The 18,829-nt window shown below is 37.8% G+C and overlaps 1 protein-coding gene across 2 annotated transcripts in view; it reads right to left on the bottom strand.

Annotated features, from left to right (window-relative positions):
• Window positions 1–2,100: 2,100 nt before the first annotated feature.
• UBR2 (ubiquitin protein ligase E3 component n-recognin 2) overlaps window positions 2,101–18,829 on the bottom strand; it is a 48,875-nt gene continuing 32,146 nt past the window's right edge. For both annotated transcript variants that reach the window (XM_072409804.1, XM_072409803.1), the window contains exons 31-47: window positions 17,618–17,711; window positions 16,300–16,461; window positions 15,129–15,229; window positions 14,466–14,529; window positions 14,197–14,345; window positions 14,058–14,113; window positions 13,559–13,655; window positions 12,578–12,645; window positions 11,860–11,995; window positions 11,218–11,308; window positions 10,557–10,684; window positions 10,062–10,170; window positions 9,473–9,529; window positions 9,224–9,301; window positions 8,219–8,389; window positions 7,821–7,922; window positions 2,101–6,754 (exon numbers count right to left, since the gene is read on the bottom strand). In XM_072409804.1, coding sequence (XP_072265905.1) covers window positions 6,613–6,754; window positions 7,821–7,922; window positions 8,219–8,389; window positions 9,224–9,301; window positions 9,473–9,529; window positions 10,062–10,170; window positions 10,557–10,684; window positions 11,218–11,308; window positions 11,860–11,995; window positions 12,578–12,645; window positions 13,559–13,655; window positions 14,058–14,113; window positions 14,197–14,345; window positions 14,466–14,529; window positions 15,129–15,229; window positions 16,300–16,461; window positions 17,618–17,711 — 1,805 coding nt within the window. In that variant the 3' untranslated portion in view covers window positions 2,101–6,612. The remainder of the gene's footprint in view (window positions 6,755–7,820; window positions 7,923–8,218; window positions 8,390–9,223; window positions 9,302–9,472; window positions 9,530–10,061; window positions 10,171–10,556; window positions 10,685–11,217; window positions 11,309–11,859; window positions 11,996–12,577; window positions 12,646–13,558; window positions 13,656–14,057; window positions 14,114–14,196; window positions 14,346–14,465; window positions 14,530–15,128; window positions 15,230–16,299; window positions 16,462–17,617; window positions 17,712–18,829) is intronic.

Below are 18,829 nucleotides of genomic sequence, written 5' to 3'. Positions count from 1 at the left end.
TTTTGGGGCTTATTCACTCAAATTAGCTCTGTGTATAAGCAGCCTATTTATTTAAATTAGCTGGAAAATGCAGCACAAGACTCTAAAAATCAGACCTGGATTTTTTATTTTCTGTGGTGCATAGGCACCACATCACACCCCCAATGTAGACCTACAATGCAAATATTTACAGCACACCAACACTGGAGATGCAAATATTTGTATGGGACCTCAATATTAAAGTTGTTCAATGTGTATGATCCCCCCCCCATGTTGTAACCTCAAGCCCCACATTATATTATGGCATGATGGAGGTACGACATGTCTGCACACATCATTCATTGAATCATCTAGTACCGCCATTGCAGCAGACAAACGACATAAGGGGAAAAGTACTAGAGCTGACTGACCTTAGGAATAATAATTCCAAATACACTAAAACAAGGTCTGAGCCGAGTTTGCCCTTCCTACTCTCCTTTGCTGATGTGTTTTTTTTTTTTTTTTTTTACAGTACAGGTGGTTTTTAATCATGTGATCATCTTGAATAAGGTCTGCCTTCTAGCTATAAGGCCCCATATGATCGCAGACAGGAGGACCCTCTTCTTTACAGGCTACCTTAATCCACTGTTTGGCTTTGCATTTGCCTATGGTCCCTCCACACATTAGCAGAGATTGCCCAAGCAATATGTTTCTCCTATAATGTATAAAATGAGTTACAGTAAAGAATAAACTAACAAAGTGAAAAGCGGCACAAAGAGCCAGCCAGTCGTTGCTGCAGTGCTCATGGGCCAACAAGAAATTAGCAGATACCTGAAGAATGACAAACAGATCATCTTTTCAGCTGCTTTCCATTTCATTGTCCAGTCCCAGGCTGGGGGATGGACAAGACTTGCAAGTATTCCTGAACCACAGAAGATAAAATCCAGGTCTCTGTGCCGTGTATTATGTAAATGTCAGAAGTGGCTGCAGAGAAATGCAAGTCTTTTGTCACGTTGCACAACTCCCACCTATGTATTCCATCAGAACAATAAACCGTTTTCCTGGAACTCATCTTTAAATTACTTAAATTCTCCAGACATATTTATTTAGGATGTGTATGTGCCCCTTATTTTACTAGAAGCCGGATACTTTAGGATGAATTCGGGCTCACATCAGCTTCTGGTCTTATTAGGCATCACAGATGGATGACTTTTCACACTATGTATAAGGCTCGGATATTGGACACGGTTATTAACTCTGGGTGGGAGATTAGTCTGGGTGGGCAAGTAGATGACAAAAAAGGAAATCGAAAGCCAAAAAAGAATGATATACATGTAATCTGATATAATTATAGCAGCTTAAATCAACTCTGCAGCTAAAATAAATACTTGTAAAGTATTTATTATGCCTAAACTGTATTAAAAAATAAAGCAGGAGAACATTCAATACTTGACACTATTAGGAATGACAGATGCCAGGTTCCCCCCCCCCTCACTCTGTGGACCAGTCCGCCAACCCGGACACATATGAGACATAGGAACTGGTGGAATGAACCACATTGCCCTGCAGGGGAACCAGGCATTCTGCAAATTTAAGCTTGTTAAGAGAACAAAAGACAAAAGGCGTGAACAATAGGCCAGAGAGAAAAGCAAGCCCTAAACAACATGATGTATTAGGAATTATCAATGCAGATATTTTGCAAAGCAGAGAAAAAGATGAACGTAGAACACTTATGCTGGTGAAACTATCCCATCTAAAGAGGTAATAAATGGGCAGAAAGCCATTTTAAAGGGATCTATAAATAAGGATCTAATAAAGAATAATAATTTTATTAAAAATAATGTAGGCAGAGAGCTTCACCTGATCAATCTCCAAACCTATATAAAGCAAATAGAGATCTATAGCCATTTGTTGACCATGAAAGTGCCTACATTGTGGTTTGTGAAAATGATGAGCAAGCATCAGCAGGATTGCCCCAATGCGAGTATCTTAATCACCTTTCTATTCTGGCCTTGTACCTGGCACCGGTACATCCAGGTAATCCACAGCTTATCACTGACATATCTGGGCTACCTCAGCGCTGAGCTAGTCAACATCGTCTCAAGCCGACCAGACGCGGGGTCAAGAAGAGGACAACCAAAATAAGGACAACCAATGCGTTTATTCTGGATAAGTTGTGTAGCTTTGCTTATTTTTATACATATATTACATTCAAATATTACAAGGCTTTAAACGTATATTAAAGAATTAAAAGTCTTTCAGGCTGATTTCCATTCATACATGTTTTTTACATTACAATTTCTACATGAAACATAAATACATGCTTCAAGAAAAACGCCTAGAAGATCACATGGACTAAAGGAAAACATGATACGGGAAAAATAAGGGAGGACAATGTGATACGACGAAAGGTGTCAGCCAAACTTGAACTAATATTCAGGTTCGGAGGTCAGGGGTGTAATTCACTTATTGACCTTTCTATACAACATTGGGAATTTGCTGAACTTGACAGCTTAAAGTCTCCATATTCCTGGTAAAGCTCCTTTATATTAGAGGTCATATGGGCAGAGCTGGGAACCTGTGCACAGAAACCAATAAAGAATAAAGTAATGGATTTATTAGGAAGCAGTAACATATTAAGTATACATTACACGCGTTGAGGCATTGTCCCTTTTTTGCCATAAGAATTCCCTCTTTTTAAATTAATTGACAGATTTTAAGCCACAAACTGGCTGCTTCTAAAACTGCAAGAAATCCCAGCTAAGCAAATTTTTGTGAAAAAGAACCTCTGTGTACAAGTCACACATTCACATCTACATCCCAGAGGTGCCAAATTCTGGGGTGGAAGTACTGAAACCAATACAAAAGCAAATCTGTTCCTTTAAATGCCTCTACAGAAAGTATATTCGTGTAAGCTACCCTGTGATGTGGATTCTAATAAAATCTTCATTGCAAACCACAGGGGGTGAAAAGAATAGAATATAAGAGTTGCAGCCATTGCCTGCTTGAAAAATGGCAAAAAGCATCATAGCCTGTTTTTTTTTAGCACTATCACTAGAATACCGAACATCATTATGCTACATGGCCAAAATAATGTGAACACCTGACTATCAAACCTACATTATATAGCCAAAAAAAAGTGAATCCCCTTCCAATATTTTGAGTTTAGATGTTTCTAGTCAAGGATATTGTTAATGCTACAGCATACAAAAGACATGTTGGAGAATGTAAAGGCCAGCTATATAGCTTTATAGTCGTGGGTTGCAAAGAGCTCTGACTATCTTTGGAATGAAATAAAATGCCAATTGCAGACCAGAATGTTTAACCTCAGTACATGGTCACGCAAATGCTCTTTAGGAAACAGTAAACACAAATGCACACAAGTATTTGTGGACAACTGCTTTGTGGAGATAGTTAAAGCCTGAAATAGGATGTCAAATGTCAAGCCAATACTTTTTGAGGGGGAGAAAAAAAACAAAAAAAACAAAAAACAAGATTACCTGCAGCTGTCAGTAGTGTGAAAAGAAAATTAGTGATAGATGACTACAAAGTGCCACATACATTTAGAAGAGTCTAAACACAGTCAAACACTGCACACATCTACTGACAATGCACCTTCACCCACCCCCATCCCCACTTACATACCACAAGGTGAGAACAAGTACCCGAAGAAGATGCAAGCGCTTCCCTTTGCACTATAAGCATGCAGGTACACTATGCAAACCTCCAAGGCGTTCCAAGTCCAATGCAATTCTAGGGGTAGTTAGAACAATTATAAGGTAGACAGCTCACAGTTCCTAGCATAAGTCATTGCTTATGTTGGCAACGGGTTCCCTTTAAGCAGTTATGATGGCAAATTATACATGTGCACTAGGTGACTGATCATGCAGGAGATGCAAAAAGGGGTCAGGGTATTTGGAAGGCAAAAAAGGAAACTTATTTCCTTCACATAATGCCAGACCATGAACCCATTGTGTACCAGATCAGCAAGGGTTACATCTAACCTAGACAACTACATGCTATCTGCCTGGATAGACTGAAAAGCCCCAATACGATAGGTGCATGGTTAAGTAGCTTTTCAGTACATTTTCCTTTCTCCTCCTCAAATCACCTGAAAATTTAGAAAGGGTGCCCAATTCATTACCAACATTTTGCCATATAGTTGTAGAGCCCAGACAAGTATGGCAAGACCTTCACATTTGACTGTTTTATAAACCTTCATGCTTGCATAGCAAAGTTTATATTGACCGTTCTCATTTATGACATAACTACATTACTAAATGCATTCTGTTCTTTTATTGATAACTAAACTAAACTAAATAACTAAAGTGGCCATCTGTCACTCTGGGACCATGGTACCAGTTTGAGTCATGTCTTGTATCATTTGGAATGACCTGCAGGGAACCACATTCTGACCTGAACTTGACCCATTAACTAGCATGAGAATGAAAAACCTACTTAAAGCAGACAAAACCCTATTGACTGAGCCCCTTCTCATCCAACTATTTCAAGTTAGTCATGCTACATTGTGGGGTTCAGAAGCTTTTTATACATCATCCCCCCCGTGGGACTCAACAATTTATTATATCTATAATAATGGTTTGATATTGACCTTTTAACTTTCTGCAGAAAAAAAGCACCAAAACTTATTAAGACACATATAACTGAATTTCCATTTATAAAAATAATTGGGGCAATTTGTCCTATCCTTTTCAGCTCTTCCGGTAATTATTAGGATTACAATTGTTCCTGGAAGAATTGTGTATACTTATCTGCAGATGGCGGTGTAACCATCTGTGACATACATATACACCAACACAGGACAAGGAGGGCGGCCTGAAGCTGGATTTCATCTGCTGCAAGTAAAATTTGTTATTCAAGCATTCCACCATGAATAACGCTGAGTTCTGCAAGTATAGGCGCTTTGTGCTACTGCCTCAAGCTGCCCTAATAAAACAAAAAAAACACAGAATACTGGAAAACTTTTTAAATATCAAAACTCTTGACTATCTAAACCTCAAACAAAGCTGCCAATTAAACAAGCAAAATCATACGACCAGTTTCTGACATATCTAATTTCTTTTGACCCAGTAATGTCATTAGTGGGTCTCTGTGATTATCCATAGGGGCAGATAAGGGCTGGTGGAAGAAACTGAGTGCCGTTCTTAGATTCCTGCAAGCATTACAGAACCTTGCTTTAAAGGCCATCGCCTAGATGGAGGCAGTGGGCTGGCTTTGGCTTTTGGAAGGAGTTGTGCAAATGCTTTGATATATAATGCTAGTCTGAAAGATTGGGTGTACCTAGGCAGAATATAACTACCCTAGGTAACAGGCACAATCAATGCTGAGCCTCTGCATATGAAAGAGCTAAAATCGAAAAACAGAATAAAAGTGGTGACCCAGTAACAGGCTGGAAAGGAAAGTGTTATATAGTGCTACACATTTCCCTGCCAGGAAATGTGGCCGGCTCCATGCAATTTGCGGCCTCTTCTAATGCACACTGTGAAAAGTACAGGAAGGATAAAGAATACTGGTAATGTTACAATGCAAAAAAAAATACAATTGTTTGCTTCTATACTATTGACCACAGTATGGAAAAGGCTCTATTATTTTCCAGTATGACCGTGCCACTGAGCACAAATCAGCAGAAAAAAAAAAACACACACGCACACAAGGTTTTCTGCATTTGTGGACTGGACCAACCCTATGGTACACAAGCTCAACTACCTGACCTCGCAAATGTCCTTTGGGCAAAATGGGCACACTTTGACACAAGTTGACTTTAAATTCTAGTTAAAAGTCATCCCCGAAGAGTGAAAGTCGGGATAACATTAACGTAATTCCATAGTAATACCCATAATCCACCAAGCAAGTGCGATGTTAGAAATGGTTAGGCTATTTAGTGTAAAAACCACAGAGAAGGCCAAAGCAGGGCTGGGGGTTCCTAGATTAGTCCAGGATGGTTAGAAAAAACAAACTAGTACAATTGTTTTCATTTAAGGTGAATAAGTAGTACAATTGTTTTCATTTAAGGTGGATTTGTCCACCTTTGTTTGAAAAAGTGGCGGTACTAATCCTGTTTTTAGTACTTTACCCTCGTGGAGTGGAAAGTATAGAAAAGGATTCAGACAAAGGTTTTCATGCTTAAATCCGCAATGAGGACACAATAAAAAAGTTCTATGTAGAATTCTGACAGCTTAGGTTAAGTAGGAACTCCATGTGCACAACAACAACTGAATTTCCACCGATGTGTAGATTTATCCTTTAGATAAATGACTACATCTCCAGCATGTGCGTTTTCCCTTAATGTGTTGAACTATTTTTATTACAAGTTAAATGATAATGTCCCTTTTAGATAGTCCAAGCAGCAGCATGAAAAGGCTTAGCTTTATTGCTATGACCTCATAGCACCTATCTATACAGGCCAATACAGAACTCCTATTAAGATGTCTTTTGTAGTGTTTTTTTTTTTTTTTTTTTTTTTTTGGGGGGGGGGGGGGGGGGGGTCTGCTTTATTTCTTAGACATAACAATGAAAATATAAATTAAAGTGTGAATGGTTTATACAGCAAGGATGTATCAGTCACATTAATTTTCTTATAGAAAATGAGACTGCTAAAAAATAAAAAAAGTCAAAAACAAAAGGGAGCCTGCATTATAAATGCTGCCATTCAATGCCTGTTAGAGTTTGATTGGCTTCTTGTGCATGTCCAATCTCTTCCGTAATGCTGTGCTGCTGCCACAGTTTCTGGATCTTTTTGAAGCGTTCCTTGCAGAGGTGAAGGGGATTTCCACGTCTAGACAAAAATAAGAACAATTTAGTTAGGTAAGTAGTGCCAATTGTTTCTACGGCATCCCATAAATAGCCCCCCTGAAGGGTTTATAATTCAATACTACCATTTTAAGAATAAAAAAGGAAAGAGAAAACAGAAGAAGTAAAAAATATATATATGATTTATTTCAGTCAACAGTGACATAGCAAGCAATACCAATTGCCAGCGAAGTGTGAACGAGCACAGTAAAAGCAAAGATTTAGATTGTAACGCCAAACTTTTTTTTTTTTCTTCCTACCACTTTATTCCCTAGCAGTCCGAGTGTGGAAAACATAACTTCCACTTAATATACCAAAGTGATAAAACCATAGTCTGGAATGAAAAATAAATGGTCTATGCCATAAATATGTCACTTAAATTGACCCCCTGAGTTTGATAAGTCTGCTCTTCAGTGAAGGACTGCACAGCACACCCCTAACTAAATTCAGAAGTCTTTGGTGAATTCACACAAACTATAAAGGGTCATTTCCCCTACCAAACAGAATTTCTTTCACCTTTTCTCAATCTAAATTGCTTAGTTCAGTCACTGGTCCCAGGGGAAAAATGCCCTCTGTAACCTTTAAATAGGGTACTCAAAGCTGTGGACTCTTTCCTGCTCCCAAGTGATAGCATGGGGCCAATCAAGATAAACTAAAGCAGTCCCAAGCTAAAAGTAGTAGTGCCAAGTTTTTAGTTTTGCTCCCACTCGACTGAATAAGCAGGGAAAGCAAAGAAAGAAGGATTATTCTCTACAAAACAATTCACATATGTGGACACTTTTGGTCTGCAGGTTTATTTGCCGTTTCCCCTCTAGTTCTTGGTATATGTGATTGGAGTAACCAAAATCTGCTTAATAAAATGACCAGTGCTATGCACTAAAAGTATCCACTTTAATCAGTTATCCTTTAAGGTGCCAACATTTGTCACATACAATGCAAAGGCGTTACCATACACAAGAACACAAGGTATCAGTGTAACATTTACAAGACCTAAATGATCCCCTCATATAAAGTGATAATAGTGGTTTATGATGAAAAAAAATCTAACATACCGGAGTCCTTGGTCTGTCTCTCCATAGTCATCAAGAAATGGAGGCGCATAGAAGCAGCCCTTTGTTTTCCCAGCCAAGAAAAGGATCTGACATTCTCGGACTCTGCAGAGACAATAACACACAATCAATAAAAACATAGATGTCTGACTAATTGTTACTTAAAACTATATCCTAAAAATACCCCTTGGGGCTAATAAATATTTTGCAGTATAGTTTACACTTGGAAGAACTCTAAAAAGGACATATTTAGTAAAAATAAGGTTGTTCTTTAATGCTACCAAATGGTATGGCCTAGCAGCAGATGGAAAACAATTCCCATATAATCTTTACACTTCAGATGATTTGTACTTTGTAAAATGTGGTCACAGCAATAAACAAAATGTTGACGTTTTACTAACCTGAGGAAGATTCCAATCCCAGATCCACAGGTATATGTGTGTGCAGTGCAGGCTCCCACATCTTTCCCATCCAGCTCAGATTGACAGCAGTAACTCTGGGAGCAAAGCATGGCTCCACACACCAGGCACAGAGTGGGAGCTCTGCTCTTATCCCCACCTCTCTTGGGACACCTAGGACAAGAGATGAGTCAGTTTCCTAATAATCTCAGTAATTAAAGCAGACAATCAATTTATCTGACTGGGAAGTTCATTATCACATTCAAGATGAGGTGTGGCTGTATATTTTTTTGGTTGATGGCGTCCAATTAGTGTGCCAACTATCTATTGGTAGCTAAGTGTGGATCAATGTGATTATACAACTAAACATTCAATTAAATAAAAAATGCAAGTCAAAACAGGAGGGGTTAGATTGGCTGTGGCAGATTTGCATTAATTACTTATGACTAATAGAAAAAAAAACCTGTGTATTGGGAAACTGATCCTGAACCTATGCCAAGCCCAGCTAACCTCAAGGGTAAGTGCTTGCCCCCTAAATGAGGAGAGTATGACAAGGGTTTGACTGAACTGGAGTAGAGGCAATGGGATAGTTTGTAGTCATTTATCATCACGCAACCTTGTAATAAAAAAGAAATTTACCTGGTTTTGAACCTATTAACTGGCATATGGAAGGCTTAACTCACCAAAACTTTGAATGATGCCAGCCGTTTAGGGAATTTTATATGGCAATCTACAGATTAACATTACTCAGCATGCTGCTATCTACTAAGATATTGTTGATATTAGGTTGTTGATAAAAACAAAAAATGGTATATGTAAAATATTCTATCCATATATTAAGTATTTATCAATGCACCAAATAAAATTATAAAGAGTCCATTATTCTCATGTGATTTACACAGACTGACTATTGTCACATAAATCGATGTATGATGATGCTCTAAAATTGAGTCTGAGCATCTAGACTTTGATAACACGGTAATGAATAGGTAAACATCTATCACTTACGAGTAGTTGGATGCTTGATTGATGAGACTACTGTAGTCCTCAGGGAGATCTATTAATTTATTGGACTCCCGTGGATAGCTAATAGGAAGAATACAACTGTTAATGGTCAGGAAATAAAGGAAAGAGGACATGAAATATTCAAACAATTAGAATTATAGACCAATGTGTACATGGTAAAATAGTAGCAGTCTATTACCGTCAGATAGTCACTGTCTTTGATTACACTGTGAGCACAGAAATGTCACGTACCTGATAGCTGTCCGTTCACCGGCCACAAATCTTTTCACTTCCTTGTGACTGCACCAACTTCCAACACAAAAAAATCAGTATTAGTAAGGGAAATTATGTATAGGCCATAGTGAGTATACTTGTAAGGAACTATCCTGCATTGAACATGAGGTCAGTAAGTTCCCCCAGAACCCTGGGAATGAAAGTGACAGACGCTGGTGGACCAAGGTAAGTTTTGGTATTGGTTACCCCTTAGTCAAATGAGCAATAAACCCTTACAGTTTAGGAGGAACCAACTGCGTGGGCACATTGAAGGGCAGCTTGGGGTTGATCTTTAACTACTAAGATTAAAGTGTAATTATCAGCAAAAGAAACTTCAGGTATCAATTTTTTCCAATTCTTTTCAAAATTTGGATATCAGTACAATTATCTTAAAGTGAAGTTATAGTTTCACAATAAAATATTGTAAGCTTGCATAATTTTTATTTCAAAAGGGACAATGTTCACCGATAGCAATTAAATTCTGACAAAAATGTTTACTCTTCTGAAGTCTAATCAAAAGCTTTGACTTATGTCGCCCTTAAACCAACCAAAATTAAAGATGACTTACCTGTTGATCAAGGTCTCTGTCACTTGGGGGTTCTCCTGAAAGATGTTGATCAGGTTGGTGGGTAGGGAAAGGTAACCACACAGTTGATCTATCTGGGTCAAACCACTCACTATGGTGAAAAGGATATTTATATATTAGAAGGAATTTGTACCCAAGACTGATTGTTCTAAATTCATCAAAGCATGTTTAAAAAAAAATAAATAAATAAAAAAACAGTGGCACTCTGTTATGAAGTTCTTAGATTTAGTAGAAAAAGCTGGGTATTTTGGGTGAACACACATTTAGGTGGAAACCATAGTCTTCAAATAAATCAGCCATATTTGTGGCTTTGCTGTGCCATCAAACCATTTTGCATACTTTAGTGTGGTCAATATACATATTTTTTTATGATACAGATTTTCCATTTTGTAACACCAGTTAAACACAGGTGATATACTTTTATGGCATTATTTCCTGTAAAAAGATTCAACTGATGTTGGAAAACTAGTGACTTACCTGACAGGTCTGCTGGTGGTGGGACACCATTCAAGTAATGGAAGAAGACTGCAGAGCACCTCAAGAAAGGAAGAACTGCCACTTTTATTGCTCTGTAGAGGTGCCATCCTGATGACCACTTTGGTGTGCTTTAAAATGTTAAAATTAAAAATTAGTATTGAATGGTAAGCCTAGGTTTTTTATAAAAAAATGTTTAATTATCCCCCCACCCTCAGCCTTTCTATAAATCAGTGCGGCTGCCTAAAACAGGTAAAAGACCATCAGGGAGGCTCAAAATCTAAAAAGAGGCTGGATCACACAACATTTACATTGTACAATGTGTGATATATGTACATGTTTATCTACCGTATTCACTATGATATTTTGCAGGTTTACCACAAGGTAATTTAGACTTTTAAAGTGAACCTATGTTTTACATTTTTAAAACCCAATCAAAACTAGTATTGCTATAGACTAGGCCACCTGAGCAGATTTTAGGAAAACTCTCCAGAAAAATTTGACATTCCGGTTTCCTGAAATTAGATGAAAATTTGTCCTAATCAATTGCATGACTTCCACAGGAAGTGTTAGGTGTGCCAACATCCCTGGGTGGCGTGGTTGGCAGAGAAGAGGAACTTTGTTTTGGGTGGAAGGTCAACTTATGTAATGGACTGTATACTACCTTCCACTGCACTGACAGATGCTTCTATACAGAGACAGCACAGCCTGTTCATCTTCTCCGTCTGAGCATTCCTGATCCATTCCATCTTCCTCTGCAGAAAACACATACATTTATTCAAAACACAGCTCAATGATTATTTTTTAATAATGTTTTATTGTTTGCCCTAAGTTGTGTAAAAAAAAGTGCAATTAAAGGTCATTGGAAACAATCTTAAGCAACCACAAAACCAATAAGTGATGTACATAAATATAGTGGTAATACCTTAATTTCCTCACAACAGGAAATGAAATATTTTTCTTCAATGTAAGAAAATTCACGTATCTCTGGATACAATATCCCAGATAGAAGATTTGCCCTCTATTCTGAAATATCATTATTTCATGTAGAGGTGACATGACAGGTGCATATCACCACCTATGTGCTTAGCATTTCAAAGTAATTAAACTTAATTGCCGTTTAGAACTACTAATGTTCTATTGGTCTGTTCATTTGAAAAAGCCCAGGCTTGAAGTAGTGAAATTTTAGCTTGCTAAACATATTAGGAAAACTAATCAACATGTATTCAGTTTAGCTGTAAAATATGTGAATTACATAACCATCATATCTGACTCCCCTATGACATTTTCTACTTTAAAGATTTACCTGAGCATGATGTTAGCACTATCTGAACAATATGTGCCATAGTTACAAGGTGGAAGAGATGAAGGTCTCCAGTGGCCAAGCTGTACCCTGAAAAGTCTTGGCACTGTACAGCAGGGAAAGATAGCACCAAGCTGACCTGTAAAACATAACAAACAGTCATCAGGCACTAATTTTTAGGCAATAGAATACACATACAATAAAAAAGCTAGAAAGGTCAGCGTCCCAACAATTCATCCCATTTTTTCTTGCACGGTTTGCAACCCAGTATGCATCAAAGCAACCATGTCTCTTTAATGGCAATCTGATTCAGATAAGGATTATCTGTTTACATTTCATAGACACTTAAGTCGCGAGATAACTTATTTTTATCTACAGGAGGACAGATAAATAAAAGGAACTCCAGTTGCTGTGTTGGATTAAGATCAACTCATAGCATGCACACAAACCTCTGGTTTGGTTGGCCAGAGAATCAAAGGCTATGTATATATATGTATATATATATATATATATATATATATATATATATATAAAAAGGGGGAAAAAAAAAAAAACAGGTAATCAGACATTCTGTGGGAATCAATTAGCACCAATGAAACACACGGACCTGGAATTATACCACCAGGGAACTGGACCATAAGACATGAAGCTGCTTAATTTCTCAGATGTAAGCCCACTCTACTCCACAAATAACTGAAATATCAACAGAATACACTCTTACCATTAAATGGAACATGTCAATGTCAAGTATACTCTCGGACTCCTGCTCATTTTCTTGAGGCACAATTGCTGTAATAAAGAAAATGCATCAACTAACATGCCATTAATTGGCTTTTTATTACATTTCTATCTGATAAAATTCTGTACTACAGTAAAATCATTGTACAGTTGAAAACATGTTGACGTTTATCTGTAAAGAATTTTTTTCCTTTGATAGAGTGGGGAAAGAGCTGCCTGATTTTAATGTCCCTACTGGGGTAAAACTTATCAGGGCTTCTAATCCTTAATTTTGTTAAAACCACATTTGGCTTTAGATATAAAATATACAATGATAATCCAACCAAACAAAAATCCCATAATGCTCTGCTCTAGGCCCCTGCAGTGTCATGTCTCCATCTCGGGTATTCTCTGCATACAGTTCTGTCCTTGCAAAGCAAGATACAACAGAAAGACATGCTGCTTCAGACTTGTTGAATTCTGTTGGGCCTACAATTAACATTGGGATGAATAGTATTTCAATTCAGCTGTGAACTGCCTTTGATGGAAAACATGATTCTTCTAACACTCTGACTAGCTGGTAGTTAAGTTTACACAGTAAATACTCACTTCAAAAGACATCACATAAGAAATACAACCAAAAACTTCTTAGGTGTCTATCTCACTCTCTTCTACCACTAAATTTAAAAGGAGTCATCACTACTTTTAGCTACAGCTTTAAGAGGTCCCTGAAGCAAGTGAAGGGCTATTCACAATAGTAGAACTAAAAGCTCAGTCAGATGACATAAATCGTGCGACCAGATTCTCCACAGCATAAAGCATTAAAAACTCAGTGGGACAGTGAAGGTTCTGCAATGTGGCCTGCATTTTAGAAATGCAACAATATAAACGCAGCCATCTAAATCCCCCCTCAAATACCCTTTTGCACTTCACTTAATTCGATTATTTTGCAGTCTTGTTCAAATGTTCAAATAGGGACTCTTACAGTGAAAAAGCCGCGAGAAATGTCTCTGTATAACTGTCAAAGGACACACTGTCCAGTGCGCTGCTGCAAACCTTGTCAGTGACTTTAGGCAGTCATCCTAGAAGATAAATAAAACAGCTTCAGTATAAAGATAATACAAAGTACAACCTATCATAGGCAGATTTAAATGTTTCAAATAGAAACTGTCTGAAGACAAAGGTCACTGTTATGTAGAGATCTTGGCCATGGTCTTAAAGCGTACCTAAACTCAGAAATACACTTTACATAAAAGGGTAGACAACCTTAAATAAAAAAGGTGCAGCACCGGCCCCAAATTCTGGATCGCCTAGGGGATCGAAAAAAAGCCTCTTGGGTGCTCCTTCTGCGCATGCACCCCCCAAGTCCCCCCCCCCCCCAGGATTAAAGGTTTTTTTTTTGCCATTTTCAGTTTAGTTTCTCTTAGTTACATACATACATATTTCCAGTTCATCATTTGATACTTTTACAAAGGATTCCTCACCTGTCGACATGGCAAGTTTCCGAATAAAGGTCTCTCTTCATCTGCCAATATACGCTCTAAAAGACATCATGTAACATAAGTTACCTCAGTGCCAATTGATCACATTAAATCAACTCTAGCCAGATGAGATTAACCTTACCAATAGTCTGTATAGTGTATGCACAGCTGCCCCAGCACATTATTGAGACCCGTTTATCCTGCTCATTGGGATGAACGTTAAGTCCAACCTTGTATATTGCTGTCCCAAATGTTGTCAGCATCTCTTTAATGCTATCAGAGTACGGGTTCCTAAGACATTGTGGATCAAATACAGAGGTCAGCATACTACTTTAGACAACCGATCTTCAGCAAGCACAGACAAACTTAAAAAAAAAAAACAAAATAAAAAAAAACACAAGACATGCATACTTTGGTTGGAAGGACGGTCGGAACCCTTCAGGAATATTCACTTGTTTTGGAGTGTCTGATTCATCTGCAAAAAAAAAAAAAAAAAAAATTTTAAAAAGAAAAATATGTACCACAATGTATGACAATTGGTTTGTGGATAAGTGGTGAGCAATAGGGTTCTGAGATCAATAAATTATATAAAAAAAAAAATTACTCTGTGTTTAGGGGAATTCCATTCACCTTTAAAAACCCAATGAAAAGTTAGTTGGCCTGTGTATAGAGAGGGGACACAGAAGCGAAGCAATGATGCTAATGAGTCATTGACCAACTTGGAATATTTTAATGCTACAAGTTGAAATAACATTTCGAGATTATTTTTTTACAAAATGGCAACAAAAACAGGCTTCTTATTGGTTATTTAGAGATGGTACCTTTAACCAATAGCCTTTGACATTTGCTGGTTGTATCTGGTACAGCAACTAAGGTCTGTCCACTCCTGTGTAAATTCATTCAATCAGATTGGATTGGTACTTGGTTGACTTACAGGCCATCAGTCACTGTATGCTCTTACCATCAGTGAAAGGACAGAAGACATAAGTAGATTATAATCTTCCATTTATTACCTTTCTGTCTCGTGTGGCTGGGGTCTGCATGTAAAAAAAAAATAATTCTCACCACACTCACCTGTGCTAAACTTTTCTGCTTCTAGCTCATCCAGGGCTCTGATCTGCTGTCCTGTAACGGATATCCATTCTGCCAAGTCTGGTTGATCTGAGAAGTCTAACCTGTAAAAGAACAATGTATAAAACTATTAGAATTGTATTCCAATTAGGTTGACAAATCTAGACAGGCTGGTTTTCAGGGTATTATATGAATGTAAAAAGGTAAATCGCTTGAATCAGCTAATAAATGACCTGCTGCTTATCGAAGTGATATGATATAGTTTGCCTGGAAAATAAAATACCTAGAACCTATCAACTCATCTCTGCAAGGCAACTGCTGAGCATTTTAATGGAAAGCTAGTTGCACAGGATATGCCAAATAGACCTGTGGGGTAAAGACCATATCATGACATAGGCTGGCCAAAATATATTGCCTTACAGAACCATTTATACTGTGTTCTTTATGTCATTTGCAACCCCTATTTCTAATGTACAGCGCTGTGTAATATGTTGGTACTACATAAATCCTGTTTAGTAACAATTTTTAAGAACACCATGTTAATGTCAATTATGTGAAATAATGCCAGGACAAAAATAGCAAAAACAGAAATATAAAAATAATTGAATTACCATCATCCTGATAATATGATGTAGAAAGTTGAAATACATGTTTAAAATTTTAAATATTTAAAATTACTCTTTCAAATATTGCTTTAAAAAAATTCTCTGGACTATAGGAATACATTCGAATAATTTTCACTGTCCAAAAGAGTAAAATAGGTAGGGTAAAGTTCTGTCCTATAACCAGGCTGGAGGGGAACACTGAAAATACATAGTTGGATCTTTAGTTGATAATTCCTTGGCACATTTACTGATGCCTGCTATTTATTGGCATTGTATAGTCCTAATAAATGTATATGATTGAACAATCTATGCATTAGCACTTTTAACAAAAAGCATTGCATATTATATACATTTTTTTGGTGTGCGGAGTCATTTTCTTTCTTTTTTTTTTTATTACATGCATTCTAAAAGTGGATAGACAGCACGCACTGTGGAAAGGTAAAAACCCTTACAGCTTTTTTTGCCTTGCTTGCTGTTTATATATATGTTCTGGTATACAAACACTAATCAATAATGATTTGATGTTTTACCTTAAAGCTAAATGCTTGACCAGACTATTAATATCTCACCTGTGGTACAAGCTCCTTGGTGGTGGAAGCATTGGGATGACAGTGTTGCTTAAACACTCACAAAGTGGGCAAAGAAACTCTCCATTTTCCACATCGTAGCTTGTGTGGACTCGCAACCTTTGCTGTCTGCGTTGCTCCTTCATCTGTACAGCATCAAAATACCTGAAATGCATGGGAATTTTGTTAAATCCAGAACAAGCGTAACCTGTCTTACACACTGCGCAGAAAAGGATGATCTTTTCTTTAAAGAACTATACCCCATGATATACCTCTATATACCTTTTTGCCATGTGGTCTCAATTACTGATAAAGATAAATCCTAACATAAAATCAATAATTTTAAGAGGAATGCAAATAACTGTCTGCTTTGCCAAATGTAGCTTCATTAAAAAGTGTCTATTTACTACATCCCCCACAGCACATGTAATTTCCCTAAAGGACCCCAGTCGTTACTCGTGGGATGTGTTTAAATCGGTTTAAATCGGTTAAAGTGGATCTAAAGTTCCACTTTTAAGTTTGTATGTTCAGACAGGTCATTATTGCAGAAAGGGACAGGCAATGTCCCTTCTGCCATAATATGGCTTACCTGCCTGATTGCTCTGGGTTTCTGAAATTAAACAACAGTAACACCTTTCGATGCTAGGGAAACCCAGGTTCCCTTGTGTGTGCCTGGATGATTCTACAACATACCGGCACAGCCAATCAAGATGCTTGAAGATCGTCCACAAAAGTAAACGTAATCGTCCACAAAAGTAAAAGTAATGTGGCGCTGTATTTTTGCGGCACTCATATGTAAGTAATGTGGGTCCCATAGAACCCGAGGTTGTATTTCTGTCTCCAGTTTCACTAAAGAAAGGAAAGACCTGCGTTTTGTAAATAGCCTGGAAAAAAAGGGGTTTCCCAGAAATACAGCAGAAACTTGACTTAATCTAGCATGTAAACTAGCAGATTTGCCAAATTAGGAAGTAAGCCTGTGTGATTGGAGGCTGCTCTGCAGAAAAAAAATTAATGCCTAACTTTTTTTTTTTTTTAACCCTGGAAAGTTTATTGTCCCTAAAGTTGGGCGTTACTGAGGCTGTGAAAGCCACAAATAACTACAGCCTACATTAGACAAAGTAAAAACACCTGTATGAGAACTCTTAGATGGATTCTGCATTTTTATTGACTTCTGTGCTCCATGTTAAACCGGAGCTTTGTAGCTGATTCTATTCAGTTGTTGTTACCCTGGACGATCACATTTTTATGCACCAGTGTGGCTACTTTCTATATCCTATTTACTGATAACATAGTACAATTACCACTACAATGTAGTACTTACCTCTGCCAGCAGTGTGCATGCATGATGTGTCCACAGCTTCCTGTGTGAGTTCCACGTGCCAAGTCTGGATGCATTATCAGAGGGTCGTAGTTTTCTGCATAGACATTATATTAAACAAATGTTACTGCATGTAAGTAGTACTTCAGTACTTTCCCTAAACTTCTGTTATTAAACTGTTTATTAGCACCAGAGTGGAGTTTACACTGCTAGCTTCACAGATTTTTGTTTGTGGGTGGTTATGAGCAGGAGGCAGGTAAAAGACCAATAGCCCAGCTAAAAAAGTAAACAACCAGTAAATCTCCAGTGATAGCTACCTTACATTGAAGTAAAAGCAAACAGAGGTAAAAACCTCTATGGTTAGCGTAGAGGAAGCAGCAAGACTAAGGCTGTGTGTACACACAAGGCTGTGAAATAATTGCCTTTGGAAAGGATCTTTCACGATCCTTTCCAAAGACAAAAAGACTGCATGATGCATGAATGAGCGCTGTACATACAGCGCCGTTCTGCTCTATGGAGAGAGGAGGGGATCGTTCGTAGATCCCCAGGACAGATCAATGAGCGCTATACACATGCCATATGCTTGTCCGATATCAGATGAGAATCATCTATTATGAGACGAGAATCATCTGACGTGTGTAGCTAGCCTAAATAGAAGTAGGGCTATGGCATATAGTATCTCTATAGTAGTCAAACTCTTTGTAAGTTCAGCAGAAACTAGAAGAAACAGAAGTCCTAGTTTCCTTTCTAAATGGTTCCCCTAGGAGGAGCAAAACCCTTAATTGCCCTAGCGGTAACCCCGAGTGTGACTCGGGGTAGAAAAAAGTTGCTGAAAGTGGTAACCCTCGGGTCACACTCGGGGTAGGTAAACCTATGGGAAGTAATAGTAAATACAGCCTTACCTGATCCGCCTGCGTCCCGCGTCAACCATTGCCGCGATTCGTCTTCTGCACACGATGAGTCAACGGGGGAGTTCCCGGTGACGTCGGTGTGTGTGTACGTTGCTGGCGGGGCGGGAAATTCAAAATCCATTTCTTTTGCATTCAATACAAAATACCTGTATTGAATGCAATACATTGGATTTATATGTGTAAAAGCAGTACATTGTTTTCACGAACATTTATTTTACAGTATAATATATTAGTATGAGTATAATATTTATTTTAAAACATGTTTTTTTTAATAATTTATTTTATTTATTTTTACATGATTGTG

Source organism: Pyxicephalus adspersus, chromosome 4 (assembly GCF_032062135.1).
Source record: "Pyxicephalus adspersus chromosome 4, UCB_Pads_2.0, whole genome shotgun sequence".
NCBI lineage: Eukaryota > Metazoa > Chordata > Amphibia > Anura > Pyxicephalidae > Pyxicephalus > Pyxicephalus adspersus.
Note: the sequence above shows the minus strand (reverse complement) of the source record. Positions and strands in the feature narration are given on the sequence as shown.